The sequence below is a fragment of the Puma concolor genome, chromosome D1 (assembly GCF_028749965.1).
Source record: "Puma concolor isolate L17-30 chromosome D1, mPumCon1.1.hap2, whole genome shotgun sequence".
NCBI lineage: Eukaryota > Metazoa > Chordata > Mammalia > Carnivora > Felidae > Puma > Puma concolor.
Window position 1 is genome coordinate 59,320,446 of NC_141676.1, and position 15,486 is coordinate 59,335,931.

A 15,486-nucleotide genomic window follows, 5' to 3' on the forward strand; every position below is an offset into this window, starting at 1 on the left:
AAGTCAGAGGCTCGGAGAGCCAAACTTCTCAGCAGCCCCGGAGCTGGAGAGTGGGGGAGAGAAAGCGCAGCAGCGGAAAGCTCTGATTCTCCGGAGCCTCCCACCCCTCCTCTGGGCGAGGAGGGCGCGGAGGCTCCTCTGGGGGAGGAGGAGGAGGCCGGGAGGCGGGGAGGGGGGAGACAAACCGACAAACCCTGCCCACTCGGCTCCAAGCCCGGAACGGCCGCGGAAGTCGGACGCCGGCGCTCAGGGCGAGGAGGGCACCGGGGGCGGGGGGCTCCGCTCCCCGCCTGACCCCTCTCGCCCCAGACAGGAAAGTGAAGGCTCCTCGGACTTTAGAGCCAGCGGACGGACCGACCGCGACCGCCAGCCGCTCCGGGTCAAGGACTTGCCCCGGCCGCCCCCCTCCCCGCCCCCCAGGCGCTCCGAACTCACTGGTGAGCGCGGCGGCCAGGGCGCTGGATGCGGGGGCAGCTGCGATGGCCCCGCGCTCGGGACAGCCGGAGCAAAGGGGGCCGCTCCTGCCGGGGCTGCTGCTGGTGGCGGCGGCGCTGAGCCGGCCCGCCGCGCCCTGTCCCTTCCAGTGCTACTGCTTCGGCGGCCCCAAGCTGCTGTTGCGCTGCGCGTCGGGCGCCGAGCTCCGGCAGCCCCCGCGGGACGTGCCGCCCGACGCGCGCAACCTCACCATCGTGGGCGCCAACCTGACCGTGCTTCGCGCGGCCGCCTTCGCCGGCGGGGACGCTGACGGGGAGGAGGAGGAGGCGGCAGCGGGCGGCGTGCGCCTGCCGCTCCTCAGCGCGCTGCGCCTCACGCACAACAACATCGAGGTGGTGGAGGACGGCGCCTTCGACGGGCTGCCCAGCCTGACGGCGCTCGACCTGAGCAACAACCCCCTGCGCGCGCTGGGCGGCGGCGCCTTCCGTGGACTGCCCGCGCTGCGTTCCCTGCAGCTCAACCACGCGCTGGCGCGGGGCGGCCCCACGCTGCTGGCCGCGCTGGACACCGCGCTCGCCCCGCTGGACGAGCTGCGCCTGGTGGGCCTGGCGGGCAACGCGCTGAGCCGCCTGCCGCCCGCAGCTCTGAGCCGGCCGCGCCTGGAGCAGCTGGACGCGCGCCTCAACGCGTTGACCGGCCTGGGCCCCGACGAGCTGCTCGCGCTCGAGCGCGATGGCGGCCTCCCCGCGCCGCGCCTGCTGCTCGCCGACAACCCACTGAGCTGCGGCTGTGCCGCGCGCCCCCTGCTGGCCTGGCTGCGCAACTCCACTGAGCGCGTACCCGACGCGCGGCGCCTGCGCTGCGCCGCCCCGCGGGCGCTGCAGGACCGGCCTTTCCTGGACCTGGACGAGGCTCGGCTGCGCTGTGCCGACGGCGACGCATACGGTCGCGGGGAAGAAGTGGAACTCGCCGGCCCGGAGCTGGAAGCCTCCTACGTCTTCTTCGGGCTGGTGCTGGCGCTCATCGGCCTCATCTTCCTCATGGTGCTCTACCTAAACCGCCGCGGCATCCAGCGCTGGATGCGCAACTTGCGCGAGGCCTGCCGGGACCAGATGGAGGGCTACCACTACCGCTACGAGCAGGACGCCGACCCTCGCCGCGCGCCCACTCCGGCTGTCCCCGCAGGCTCCCGTGCCACTTCCCCGGGCTCGGGCCTCTGAGTGTCACCCCTTGGGGGTTGATGGCTGTTCCTGCCAGCTTATGACTTTACTGGGGCTCTCTGGCTTGAAGCCATGGGTATGAGACACCCGCGAGTTGGGGGCTTCGAGACTTGCCCCTTCCCGGCCTGAGACCTTTGGATTATGGCATCCCCCCGACCCAGAGACCCCAAGCTATACCCCCTCTCCCCAGCCTCTGAGAGCTCTCACCATCAAATATCGAGAGACACCCCCTTCTGATTTCAGAAACCCTACTTACCCATCCCAGGCTCTGACACATCCCTCCTAAACCACCAAAAAGCACCTTCCCTTTTCAAGACTCTTCAGGAAACTTTGTCCTTCAATCCGAAAGCCCTGAGACTGCCTCCACCACCCTGTACTTTGAGGCCTGCCCTCTCACTGGGAAACCATCCTAGACATTACTGACTCCCATCTCCAGCTTGGAGACCTCAACTTCCTTCCCAGGGCTCAGGGACCCTTACATCCCATTCTGGTCTCAGAAGCAGAGCACCCCCACCTGAAGGTTTTTGTGGACTTCGAACCTTTTTTCTCATCCTGGAGCTCTGAGCCCTCCATCCTGCAAACACCCACATCCCCAGACTCTGAGGGTTAGGCACCCTCCCCCAATAAGGGGATGTATTTCATACTGCCCACCACCGCAGCTCTGGCTCAGGCTCCTCCCTTCCTTGGCCCAGGCTTGGGGCTCAGCTCCAACTGTCTCCCATCCTCGGGACAGTCATACCCCATTATAGCCTTAGTATGGAACCGATCCTCAGCCTTTCTCACCGGGGCTCTCTGATCCCCTAATACTCAGTGCTTGTCCCTAATCTCCAGACTCTCAGCTCTTCACCCGGATCTGAGTTTAATCTCCCTGCCCAAGTTTTAGGCTATCTATCCCCTCCTACACCCATCACTTGCATTCACTATCCACCTCTGCCATTCACTGGGTCATGGTCCAGTGAGGAATCCATTCCTGGGATGTGCCCACCCCCTTTCCTCCTAGGATGAGCTCTCCAGCCCTGCAAGGCAGGTGCAGGTGCCAAGCGTCCTCCAACCATACTGGCCCCAACCAGATGCCCATGAGGGAGGAGAGACTCCTGGGGGTTCAAAGTAGTTGGCTGGGCCTCAGAACCAGGGTCACCTGTACACTGTGGCCTCAGAGAGAGGTAGGGGAGGGGCTCTGAAGGGCTGGGAGCTGCTCTCCACACACCCTTTCCCACCCATGTGACTCTTTTCTCCCGGGGTTTCCTTGCTGTCATGCCCCCCTCCCCCATGCCTTTTGGAAGAGGTGAGGGGCCTCATTTCTTGTCTCAGGCACAAGCCATCCTGTTTAGGGTCAGAGCCTCAGTGCCCTGCCTTCTGCATGATCCCAAAGCACAACTGGTGAGTGGGGAGGGGGCTGCCTCTCCCTGACTCCCATCCCCTAGGTCAGGCAGAATGGCTGGCCTGTGCTGCCTCTACACACAGGAAGGCTCTCCTCCTTCAACATATTGGCTGAGGCCTGCCTTCCCACCCCCACCCAGGACATCTGGATCTCCCTTGGGCAGTTTTCTATAAAGTCTGCAATAATCTCGGATACTCTACTCTTGTAAGTGGTGCCATGTCATTCCTGCTGTCCCTGGGGCATTGAAGGAGGTGGGAGGGGACACTTGGGAGGGCGTTTTGGACCTCCCTGAAGTGAGGCGGTGACCTTTGGTGTCTCCGCCTGGCGTATGGGGGAAGAGATAGGCTCCGACTGCATGTAGCAGGCATGGAGGGACTTCCCACTGTGATTGCATTGCTCTCCAAGCCAGCCTGCCTTTTATCCTCTGAGAGCGGGTTATCCACAGCTCACGTGGGATCCTACACTTCCTCTACATCCTCTTAACCCTGTCATTCTTCCTCATCACTGCGGTGAGGGTGGCGGCTGTGGGGGAGATGCAGTTGGACTGACAGACGCTAGCATCAGATGAGGCTCTCAGGGAGGAAATCCAGCTACAGAGAATCAGAGGCAGTTAATTCAGGCGGGAACAGAGGGATCATGATTTGCCACTTTGATATCATCCCCTCTGATGAGTTACCTGACATTCCCTTATGACCTGTGCCATGCTATGCTGTCCTGGCTAGAGGGCTAAGGACTGCACCTTGGGTATGCAATAGGAAAAGCAGCCTAGAGGTGGAGAGGGGTGGGTGTGGATAAAATGACCCCTCGAGATAATGTGGAGCAAAAAGACAGGTGGGTTCTGGGCCAGTAGGGCCAGGGTAAGCGGCGTATCTCCTGCCCTAAGGTCCCCAGACTGGATTATTTTGCATTCATGGTCTTGGCGTCCTAGAACTACATGGCAGAAGGCTAGAATTCTGGCATTTTAGAATCTTAGGGCCACATTTTAGAATTTGTGCCTTCTAGACGCTGGAAAGGACCTCAGAGGTAAAGTGGGAAGCCACCTAGATCATCCCAATAAGGAGCACCCTCTTTCGATGAGGAGCTCACTCCCTCCTCTCCTGGGAGCATCCCTCTCATTGCCAGAGGAGTCTGCCTGGGACTCCCTGACAGTGGCAGCTCTGCCCCGGGGCCAGGAGTGTAGGCCACCCACGATAGCTTTTCACAGAATTGGAGATGGCGCCATGAGTCTCCTTATCTGTTCCCAGCAAATTCCCTCCCCTTCTCCCAGTCATTCCTCAGGAGAGGGGGTCAGATTCTCTTGAAACGTTCCCATCTGTGAATGACCCTCAAAAGGTGCCCTGCCAGTCCCCCAGGACAAAACAGTAATGATCTCTCTAACACAGGTTAGAGAACTGTGTCTCTAACAGGTCACCTCCCCAGTTCCAAAGATATGCCCTCGTAAGGTAACATAAGACTGCAGTGAGTCCTGGCGAATAAAGCATGCTGTTAGCTGTGGGTTCATTGTCAGCAAAAATCTTTGAGGGTTTTATATGAGAGCTGCTGTTAAGCTAAGTACCAAATCAATAGTTGTCAAAAATCAACTAATTGACTGCCTAATGTATGCCAGTTCATATTTAACCTCAGTGCCATTCACTGATTCCCGTTAAATGTCATTTCTGGGCTGCCATTCTTCTTGCAGCCTGCCAGTGGCCTTTGGCCGTATGGGACTATCAACAGGTCCCCAGGGCCCCTAGCCTTGCCTCCCCCACAAATCCAGCCAGCCATTCAGCCTCGACTGAATACAACTTTGCCAGTTCTAGAGAAGCTAATGACCCAGGGAGAATCCTATTTAATCATGATCTAGGGAAAAGAAGTCCCAGGAAACAGAGCTTAGAGTAGGGGCCCCTGGCCCAGCCTTGAAAGGCTTCTACTTAGAGGAAGTCACATTTGAGCAGAGTTTTGAAAGAGGAGTAGGATTTTGAAGAACGGAGAAAACTCAGAAGTATCAGCTGGGCAAAGAACTGGAGGCAGGAAGATCTTGTGAGTCTGAGAATTAGAGAATACCATTAATGGCTGGGGTTAGGTAGGTGGGTGTGTGTACATAAGTCAGATCTGCATTCCTCGCATTCTTCACTGGGAGGCTCTGGAGGGATCTCTTCCCTTAGAGGATATGGGAAGCAGGATCACTGCACGGTGCCTCTTCCTTTTTGCTCCCTTCTGCCCATCCTTTTTGTGCCAGACGCTGGGCACTGGAGACAGAGAGAGGAATCAGACCTAAGCCATGCCCATGGGAGCCCAGATGGGCAAGGAGATAGGGGCTGTGGCTTCCACAGGAGCCCAGCAGAGGCCTTGCAGGAAAGGATAAGATGGAGGGGTCTGGCTGGCCCTGACCTGATACCCTGATGCCACCCACCCCTCTGGACGGTCTCAGCAGTGCCGAGGTCTCATCGATCAAATGACCAGCCTTCCGCTCTAATCATAATGCTTCTTATGCTGCTGGAAGTCTGAGGTGGGCAGGGGGGTGCAAGGGCCAAGTGCCAGGGGGAAGAACTCCATCTGGTTTGTCCCCCTAAAGAGAGAAGAAGGAGAGAAAAGGTGTGTAACAGTCAGAAATGTGATAGACATGAAACCAGCTACGCTCTTTGAGAAACATGTCAGACACCCCAGGGTTTGTGGCCCTGTAAAAGCTGAAATTTCCTCTCAGAAACAAAGGGAAGCAGTGGCCTATCTCCTTGAGAAGACTTTTACTTCCGCAGCCCCTTTCCTACCCATGCCCTTCGGGTCTGCTGTGGGAACTAGGAAGGGCCCGGCTAGAGTCCAGAGGTCTGGGTTTCCATCTGAGCTTGGCATTATTTGCCACACCATTTGGTCCTCCGTTACAAATACTAGTTGAGACCCTACTGTGTGCCGGGTGCCGGAGATACAACAGTGAACATGGCAAAGCTGGCTCCTGCCTTCCTGGCCCAGTCCAACATTGACCTTGGACACCCCGTGCCCCTCTCTGGTTCCAGGTTCTTTTTGTCCAGGCTGGGACTGGACTTGTGACCTCCAGAGGTCCTGCCTGCTCTCACTGAAGGTCATCTCCTTCATTAAGTCTCTGCCTGGCAGACTCATGGTCCTAATTTATGGACATGGCCTTTGCTGGACTGGGAGAAGCGATGGGGCAGTTAATATTTCTGTGGTAATGTGCTTGGTGGCCTTTGGAGTCCCCTCCTCCACCCCCTCCCTCACCATCCCCACCCCCTCCTTCAGCACCGTCCCAGGCCAATTCACCTAGGGCCGGCTGGTCCCATGAGACCACTTCAACTAACCCTTCATTGTATTGATGGGGAAATTGAGGCCCAGAGAGTGTAGGAGGCCAGCCAGGTCACCCCAAGTGTCAGAATCAAAGCAGATCCAGAACCCAAGATACCTCTGGGGCCATCCCTGCCCTACTCTAGGTTTGAGTATCTGGCAGGGCTGTCTCGTCTCCTCACTCTCTATCTCCATCCCTCTGGTCATTCTTCTTAAAGCCAGACCCAAGCCTGTGGTAGCCTAGAGATGGGGCGGGGGGAGGGGAGGGCAGTGGGGAGGGGAAGCCAACAACAAAGGGTTTGGAGGACTTTGCAGCCTCCCATCAGCAGCTTCCAGCAGGTCTTGGAAACCTCTTGCAGGCAGAAACCCTGCTAGGGAGTATCTCTATCCTTCCCTGAGAGAAATGAAGGGTTTGCTCTGGAACCCCAAGCTCTGTGGTCCCCACGTATAAAACTCATTCTTCCTGAACCTCAGCACCTGCTGAGATGGACCAGATCAAGTTCCTGTCCTCAATAAAGACTGGGTCACTGTGATAATGGAAGCACATGGGGCCCCTAAATAAGGTGACCAACCAAACCAGAAAACTTTGGAGAGTGAAAGAGGCCACTGTTAATAGTTATATTGGGACAAGAATAATGTAGGACTGTTCCAGGCTGGTGGGCCTTGGACTCCAGTGACTTTTAACAAGATGTGAAGGGGAAAAGAAAAAGTGCTAGACTGCTAGACTAGCTAGTCTACCAACACTAGATAACTAATACACTCTCCGTCCTTGACCTTATCCTCCAGCCTCCTTGAACGTCTATTCTCCAGCTACACCAAACCACTTAGATTTTAGTAACTGAGCCCAGTGATTCCAGACCCCGTACCTTGGCTCACCTGGTACCCTCTGCCTGAAATGCCTTCCCTATGCAGAAAGCATCAGGACATCTCTAGTCCCCTCTGCTGTCCTCCCCTCACCTCTTCTTCCCATCACTACACCCGCTAGACCTTTATTTGTATAAATTGGTTTTCTGGCCCATTGTCTACACCGGACCAGAGGTTCCCCTCAGGGGTTGGGTCCAGTTCCCTTTTGGGTTCCCAATCCTGGAGGACAGAGATTTGTGAGCACTGTCCTTGCCCCACAGAAATCCAAAGCACCAGGGAAGAAACATCACGCAGGGCTCATGGCCTCCCCCTGCTGCACGTCGGATGCCCACTCCCTTTGGCTCCCATAACCTTCCACATCATTGAACTGAGGTTGCCGTTATAGAAGATGCCTGTATGGCTAGCTCCTTGTTACTGTTTAGTAAAGTGAGAAAGCAGAAAGAAAATGCGGCTATAGAATATGCAATTGTGTAAAACATAATTTATCCTTAGCTCCTCACCTTTGGCTTTTTAATACAATTCTAACTTTCTGGCCCTCCATTTGGAATATTTGTCCATCATCCCATCTGGGTTTGACCACTGGCTCAGCCAGCTCAGTCACAGGTCTTGGTTCCTTTACCCAGAGAGCTGCAACGACATCTGTTGGCCAATTTGTGGCAAAGTGGAACGAGTCTTAATTTTTCTTTGCGTACATGCGCCATCTGCTGGTGAATATAGGAAAGTTCCTTCTTTTCAGTTCCTCGCAATCCATTCAAGTATTTTATAAAGTGCCTATTATGCGCTATAAGCACTGTGCTAGGAAGAAACTGGGGGTTGTTCTAGGCACTGTATATATATTAACCCATTTTATTTTATTTTATTTTATTTTATTTTATTTTATTTTATTTTAATTTAAAATTTTTTTTAACGTTTATTTATTTTTGAGACAGAGAGAGACAGAGCATGAATGGGGGGAGGGGCAGAGAGAGAGGGAGACACAGAATCGGAAGCAGGCTCCAGGCTCTGAGCTGTCAGCCCAGAGCCCGACGTGAGGCTCGAACTCACGGACCGCGAGATCCTGACCTGAGCTAAAGTCGGACGCTTCACGGACTGAGCCACCCAGGCGCCCCTATATTAACCCATTTTAGCCTGATGACAGTCCTATGAAGTAGTTATTATTATTCCTATTTAGAAATGAATAAAATAAAAAGAAATGAAGAAACCAGACACATAAAATGTGAATGATTTGCTCACACTGTTAATATGGCCACACTGCTAATAAAGGGCCAAATTGGGCTTAGAACCCAGAGCCCATGTGCTTATACCATAAACAAGCAAGACTTATGAGGGAAATAAACAGAGTGATATAAGAGCAATGGGGAAGGATGTCTTTGACTAGGGTAGTCAGGCAGACCCCTCTGAGAAGGTGGCTTACCCTGACGGATGGGAAGAAATGAGTCTATAGGATCTATCAGTCCAAGCAGAAGAAACAGCAGGTGCAAAGTGCTGAGATTGAATATTCAAATATCGAATGGGAGGCCAGTCCTAGCCAATGTCCATAGCCTCTCCTCACCTGCCTAACTTCTTCTCATCCTTCAAAACTCAGTTGAAGCAATTCCTCCTCTAGGAAGCCTGTCTTATTCTCCATCTTACCCACCCCACCTATACCTGATGACCCCTACTTAGTGCTCTCATGGCATGCCATGACTACATGTCAGCCCCATCTCCAATATCCCTCAACAGCAATTCCAAACCTTTGTTGTCATACCTTATCCTCCTATGAATCTGTGAGCTCCTTCAATGGGTTATATTATTTATCTTTGTGTCTTCAAGGGTCCATCATAAGTTCCAGCAAATGGCACATGCCCAGTAAATATTATTTGCAGTCTGTGATATAAATTGTTTACTTTCTTTTTTGCTTTATTATTATTTTTTTCTTTTGCTTTTGCTTTTTTATTGAGATTCAGACTTGAATAAAGTAAAATCCACTCTTTTGGGCTTACAGTTGATTTTGACAATCAAGATACAGAACAGTTCCATCATCCCCCAAGTCCCTCCTGTAGTCTCTTTGTAGCCACCCTCAATCCCAGCCCCTGGCAACTAGGGGTCTGTTTTCTATCTTCCTAGTTTTGTTTTCTCCAAATGTCATATAAATAGCATCATACATATTTGTTCTTTTAAGTCTGTCTTCTTTCACTTAGCATAATGTATTTTAAGATCCATGTTATAGGTATCACTAGTTTGTTCATTTTTTATTGCTGAGTAGTATTCCATTGTGTGGCTGTACAATAGTTCATCCATTCACTCTAACTGAAGAACGTTTGGGTTGTTTCCAGCTTTTGACAATAAAGGCATTATTAACATTCACATGTGGATGTTTGTGAGAACATAACTTTTCCTTTCTTTGGGGAGTAGCGCTGTCAAGTCTTATATAAGTATATTTAAATTTATAAGAAACTGCAGGCTGTTTTCCAAGGTGTCCATACATTTTACCTTCCCAACAGCAGTGTATGGGTGTTCCAGTTCCCCCACATCCTCACCAGCACCGTTTATTGAAAGGACAACAACTGGGTTGCCTTTGAACTTTTTTGGAAAATCAATTGACAGTATATATGCAGGTCTATTTCTTGATTCTGGATTCTGTCCCATCAATGTAGATGTTTATTCTTTCACCACTACCACACTGTCTTTATTACCATAGCTTCATGGTAAGTCCTTAGATCAGGTAGTAGATAATTCCAACTTTGTTTTTCCTTTTAAAAATTGCTTGGCTGTTCTAGTTCTTTTAATTCTCCATATACACTTTAGAATCACCTTGTCTATATCTGCAAAAAACAAGCCTGCAGGGATCTTGACTTGGATTTCATTGAATCTGTAGTCAGTTTGGAGAGAATTGGTATCTTAACAGTATTGAATCTTCCAGTCCATGAACGTGGTAAATGTCTTAATTTGTTTAGGTCTTCTTTGATTTCTTTCACCAATATTTTGTGCTTTAGAGATGTGCATCAAGATTATGCTCATATTTTGATGCTCATATTTTAATACTGAAGTATTTCCATTTTGGTGCTGTTGTTAAATGGTGCTATCTTTTTATTTGGCATTTTTTTAAGTTTTTTATTTATTTTGAGAGAGAGCATGAGCAGGGGAGAGGCAGAGAGAGAGAATCCCAAGCAGGTTCTGAGCTGTGGGATCAAGACCTGAGCTGAAATCGAGAGTCAGACACTTAATTGACTAAGCCACCCAGGCGCCCCTGGCATTTTCTTTTTAATTTCAATTTCCAATTGATGTTACTATCCAGAAGTACAATTGATTTTTGTATATTGATCATGTATCCTGCAACTTATATAGATTCACTGATTGGTTCTAGCACTTTCTTTGGTAGATTTCTTGGGATTTTCTATGTAAATAATCATGTTGTTTATGAATAGAGACCATTTTATTTATTTCTTTACCGTCAGTGGGCCTTTTATATCTTTTTCTTGCCTCATTTTACTGGCTAGGACCTTCAGTAGGACGTTAAATAGGAGTGATGGGAACAGTCATCCTTGCCTTTTTCCCAATCTTAGAAGAAAATCATTCACCACTACCACACCATTTCACCATTAGGTATGGTGTTAGCTGTAGGTTTGTTGTAGACGCCCTTTATCTAGTTAAGACAGTTGTTGTTGTTAATCAGGAATGGATATTGAAGGGGGGCCTGGGTGACTCAGTCGGTTGAATGTCCGACTTCAGCTCAGGTCATGATCTCAGGGCTTGTGAGTTCAAGCCCTGCGTCAAGCTCTGTGCTGACAGCTCAGAGCCTGTAGCCTGCTCCAGATTCTGTGTCTCCCTCTCTCTCTCTGCCCCTCTCCCACTCCCTCTTTCTAAAATAAATACAAACATTTTAAAATTTTAAAAAAGGAGTGGATATTGAATTTTGTCAAATGCCATTTGTGCATCTATGGAAGTAATTTAGCAGCATCCCATAAAATTACTTATTTTTGTTTTCATTTTCATTTAATTCACAGATTTTCTAATTTTCTGTGTGGTTTTCTCTTTGATCCATTTACAAGAGTTGCTTAATTTCTAAGTATTTGTAAATTTTCCAGATGCTTTTCTATATTAATTTCTAGTTTAATTCTGTTATAATCTGAAACATCTTTTTTTATTTAAATTCTTTTAAATTTGCCAAGGTTTTTTAGACCCAGAAAATGGTCTTTCTTGGTGAATGTTACATGTGTACTTGAAAATAATGCTCATTTTATTGTTTTGAAATATTTGATTAATATCAAATATCAAATATTAATAAAGGTGAAATATTTGATTAATATCAGTTAAGTTATTGATAGTGTTGTTCAGGTCTTCTACATCCTTAGATATAGTGTTGTGGATTTGTATATTTCTCCTTTCAGTTCTGTCAGATTTTGCTTCATGTATTTCAAAAACACAATTACTAAATGTATATACAATTGGGATTGTTATGTCTTCTTGGTAAGTTGGCATTTTTATTTTTATATTATGTCCCTCTTTATCCTTGATAACATTCCTTATTCTGAAGTCTACCTTGTCTTCTATTAATATAACCACTTCAGCTTTCTTTTTATTATTGTTTGCATGGTTATCTTGTCCATCTTTTTACTTTGAACTTATCTTTGTCTCTGTATTTCAAGTGAGTTTCTTGTAGACAGCATATAGTGGGACTTTTTTTTAAATCAACTCTCACAATCTCTATCTTTTAATTGTTATATTTAGACCACTTACATTTAATATAGTTACTGATATGGTTTGATTTAGGTCTACCACTTTTACTTTTTTGTTTGTCCCCTCTGTTTTTCATTCTTTTGTTCCAACTTTCCTGCCTTTTTTTGGAATATGTGCTTATTTTTTTTTTTTAATTTTTTTTTTCAACGTTTATTTATTTTTGGGACAGAGAGAGACAGAGCATGAACGGGGGAGGGGCAGAGAGAGAGGGAGACACAGAATCGGAAACAGGCTCCAGGCTCTGAGCCATCAGCCCAGAGCCCGACGCGGGGCTCGAACTCACAGCCCGCGAGATCGTGACCTGGCTGAAGTCGGACGCTTAACCGACTGCGCCACCCAGGCGCCCCTGTGCTTATTTTTTAGTATGCTATTTTATCTATATTTTTGGGTCCATTTTAATTGTTGCTCTACAAATCACAATATACATAATAATCTTTCTCAGTATACTTAGGGTTAATATTATATCACTTCAATATAATACAGAAGCTCTACAGATAGGTCTCTTTATCTTTCCCTGCTGAACTTTACATTAGAGTCTATATAATATAGTATAGTATAGTATTTTATCTATGTACTGTGACAACCCTACTAGACAATTTATCGGTTTTCCTTTCATCAATAATACATATTTTAAAGAACTTAAGGGGACCAATGTAGCCTTTTATAATTTACACAAATAATCACCATTTCTGTTGCTCTTAATTCCTGAAGATGTGGATTTATCTCTGGCATAATTTCCTTTCAACCAAAAGAACTTTTTAGTTTTTATAAGAGCAGGTCTGCTGACAAATTATTAGTTTCCCTTCATGTGAGTATCTCTTTATTTTGCATCATTCTTTAAAAAAAAATTTTTTTTTAATGTTGATTTATTTTTGACAGAGAGAGAGAGAGAGACAGAGCATGAGCAGGGGAGGGGCAGAGAGAGAGGGAGACACAGAATCCAAAGCAGGCTCCAAGCTCTGAGCTGTCAGCACAGGACCCAATGCAGGGCTCGAACTCACAGACTGTGAGATCATGATCTGAGCCAAAGTGGGATGCTCAACTGACTGAGCCACCCAGGCACCCCTATTTTGCATCATTCTTGAAGGATATATTCACTAGATACAGAATTCTAGTTTGACAACTATTTCATGTTAGCACTTAAAGATGCTGTTTCACTCTCTTCTGGCTTCCATGATTTCTATTGAGAAAGCTCCATCAAATCATCATTCTTCGTAAAGAATAATATAGAAGAATGCATCATTTTCTCTAGCTGCTTTTAGGAATTTAGAGTTTATCTTTGGTTTTCAGCAGTTTGGTTATGTGTGTCTATGTATGGTTTTCTTTGAGTTTAACCTGTTTGAGGTTTGCTCAGCTTCTTGAATCTGTAAGTTTACACCTTTCATTCAAAGATTTTTTTTTTCTGCACCAGACTTTTTCTCCTCTCTTCTGGGAGTTCAATGACATGAATCTCAGAGCCTATATTATGTCATAGGTCCTTGAAGCCCTGTCAATTTTTCTCAGTTGTCCCTCTTTTTCAGATTGAATAATTTCTATTAATCTATTTTCAAGTTCATTGACTTTTTCCTTTGTCAACTCCATTCTGCTATTAAGCTTATCCAGTGATTTTTTTTATTTCAGATATTGAAGTTTTTGGCTCTAAAATTTCTATTTAGCTCATTTTCAAGTTTCTATATCCCTTTTTATTTTAAAGGTTTTTTTTAATTATTATTTTAAGAGAGAAGGTGGGAGCAGAGAGAATCCCAAGCAGGTTCCATGCTATCAATGCAGAGCCCAGTGCAGGGCTTGATCTCACAAACTGTGAGATAAGGACCTGAGCCAAAATCAAGAGTCGGACACTTAACCAACTGAACCACCCAAGCACCCCTATATCTTTTCTGAGAACTATCTTCCCATTCATTTCAAGTTATAATCAACCACAAAATCTTTTCTTATAATTCCAACATCTAAGTCTTCTTAAAGTTGGCATATGTTGATTGTATTTTCTCTTGATATTTGGTCATGTTTTTTTGGCTCTTTGTATATTGCATAATTTCAAGTTACTATATCTGAAAAGGACACTGTAAATGTTATATTGTTTAGACTCTGGGGTCCCATTATAATCCTTCATAGAATGTTGATTTTGCTATTGTTGTTTCAAGAGGCAATCAACTGATTTAGGTTCAGACCCTAAATTCTCTCACCTTCTGTTGGTGGTGGTTCTAATCTCAGCACAAATCCACAAAAGAGAGGAAAAAAGGAAATGCACCCCATGCAGCTTACTTCTCCAAATTTTGACTCCTATGTACTATCTGCCTGCTTTTGTTTAATTTTCAGAGTCATGAGATAGTGTGTTTAGTACTTCTGTCAGGAATTTTTATGTAATCAGCTGAAGTGATAGGTTGTAGTGGACTTACTCTCTTGGCTATAATTTGAAACTCCTACCCATTTTATCTTGATTTGCTAGAGTTTAAAAAAGCTAAGAGAAATGAAGTCCCAAAACACCATGAAGACAGTGACAGCAGGAGAAAAGCTCAAAGCTAAGAGGCAAAAACAAATACTCCCTCTCCCCACCCCCCCACATCTACAGTCCTCTTTAGAGGTCAGGGCACTCCTCAAATTGTGGTATCCGGGCCAGTATGATTATTTTTATTTTTTGGATGAGAAGATTCGAGGAAGAGCTGATTTGCTATTTGGTCTCAGATCTAATCCCATGATCCTCCCCTGCTCTGTATTGCAGGGCATCAACCATTGCAAACCACATATCCTAAGATTCCTTGAAAATTAGCTTTTGATTAGATTCTGCCAATAGTAGGCATGGGCATGATGTTGGAGGGCAGAAAGAAAGGAGAAACCAGAGTATTTCTCCTACTCTCTCTGCTTTGAGTAATGACAGATGTGTTTCTATGGTGGTCTGAATTCCTCAGATACCCTCTCCCTCAATGTCCCTAGTTCCTTAGCTCTGTAACTCCTCTCCCTGTCCTTCCACCCTCCAGGTGGTAGTGATTTCCAGTTGCACCTAATCTCTGGGTTACCTCCAATTTCACTTGCCCTTTTAATATATTGCAATATTATAACAAGTTTCATCAATAAAATCCCTGCTCCTGAAATACAGGCATGGGGTATTTCTCTGGACTCAGACTGATATAGACCACGAGTGAGGGCAGAATGAAAGCCCTAGCTCAGGTCTCTTAATTCAAATGTCAGTGTCTTCCCACTACCCTTCTCTGGCCTAAAGGGAGCATCAGAGGAAACAGACCACCTTCTGGTTAACCAGGAGGGCAATGCTTTGATCTAGGTTGCACATTATTTTGGAGAATGTAAAAAAAAATATTTTTCATACATAATCAGTTTTCTGGGAAAGTCATCTTACATTCATCAGCGTTTTTCTTTTGTGTTAATACAGCACATTATCATGTAGAACTTTGAATCTTCCTCACATATATCCCCACTCTTCCCATGTGTTCTTTTGTAACAGACAGTGGGTAAGTCATGGAAAGTGAAGTGACTTCAGGGAGACCCAGTAGAGCAGGAGATGAGAACTGAATAAGAACCAGGTCTGGGGTTGGGGTAGGATTCCAGCTGAAGTGGTTGGTGTTGCCAAAAAGAATATGG

General features: G+C 47.3%; 1 protein-coding gene across 1 annotated transcript; it reads left to right on the forward strand.

Annotated features, from left to right (window-relative positions):
- The first annotated feature begins 361 nt into the window (after window positions 1–361).
- On the forward strand, window positions 362–3,235 carry TPBGL (trophoblast glycoprotein like). Its single transcript, XM_025928824.2, has one exon. It carries the CDS (start codon window positions 480–482, stop codon window positions 1,653–1,655), a length of 1,176 nt encoding a protein of 391 aa, XP_025784609.2. The 5' UTR covers window positions 362–479; the 3' UTR covers window positions 1,656–3,235.
- The last annotated feature ends 12,251 nt before the right edge of the window (window positions 3,236–15,486 follow it).

What these genes read in the sequence shown, in the direction of transcription:
- TPBGL (XM_025928824.2), top strand. Translation starts at nt 480, where the DNA reads ATGGCCCCGCGCTCGGGACAGCCGGAGCAAAGGGGGCCGCTCCTGCCG.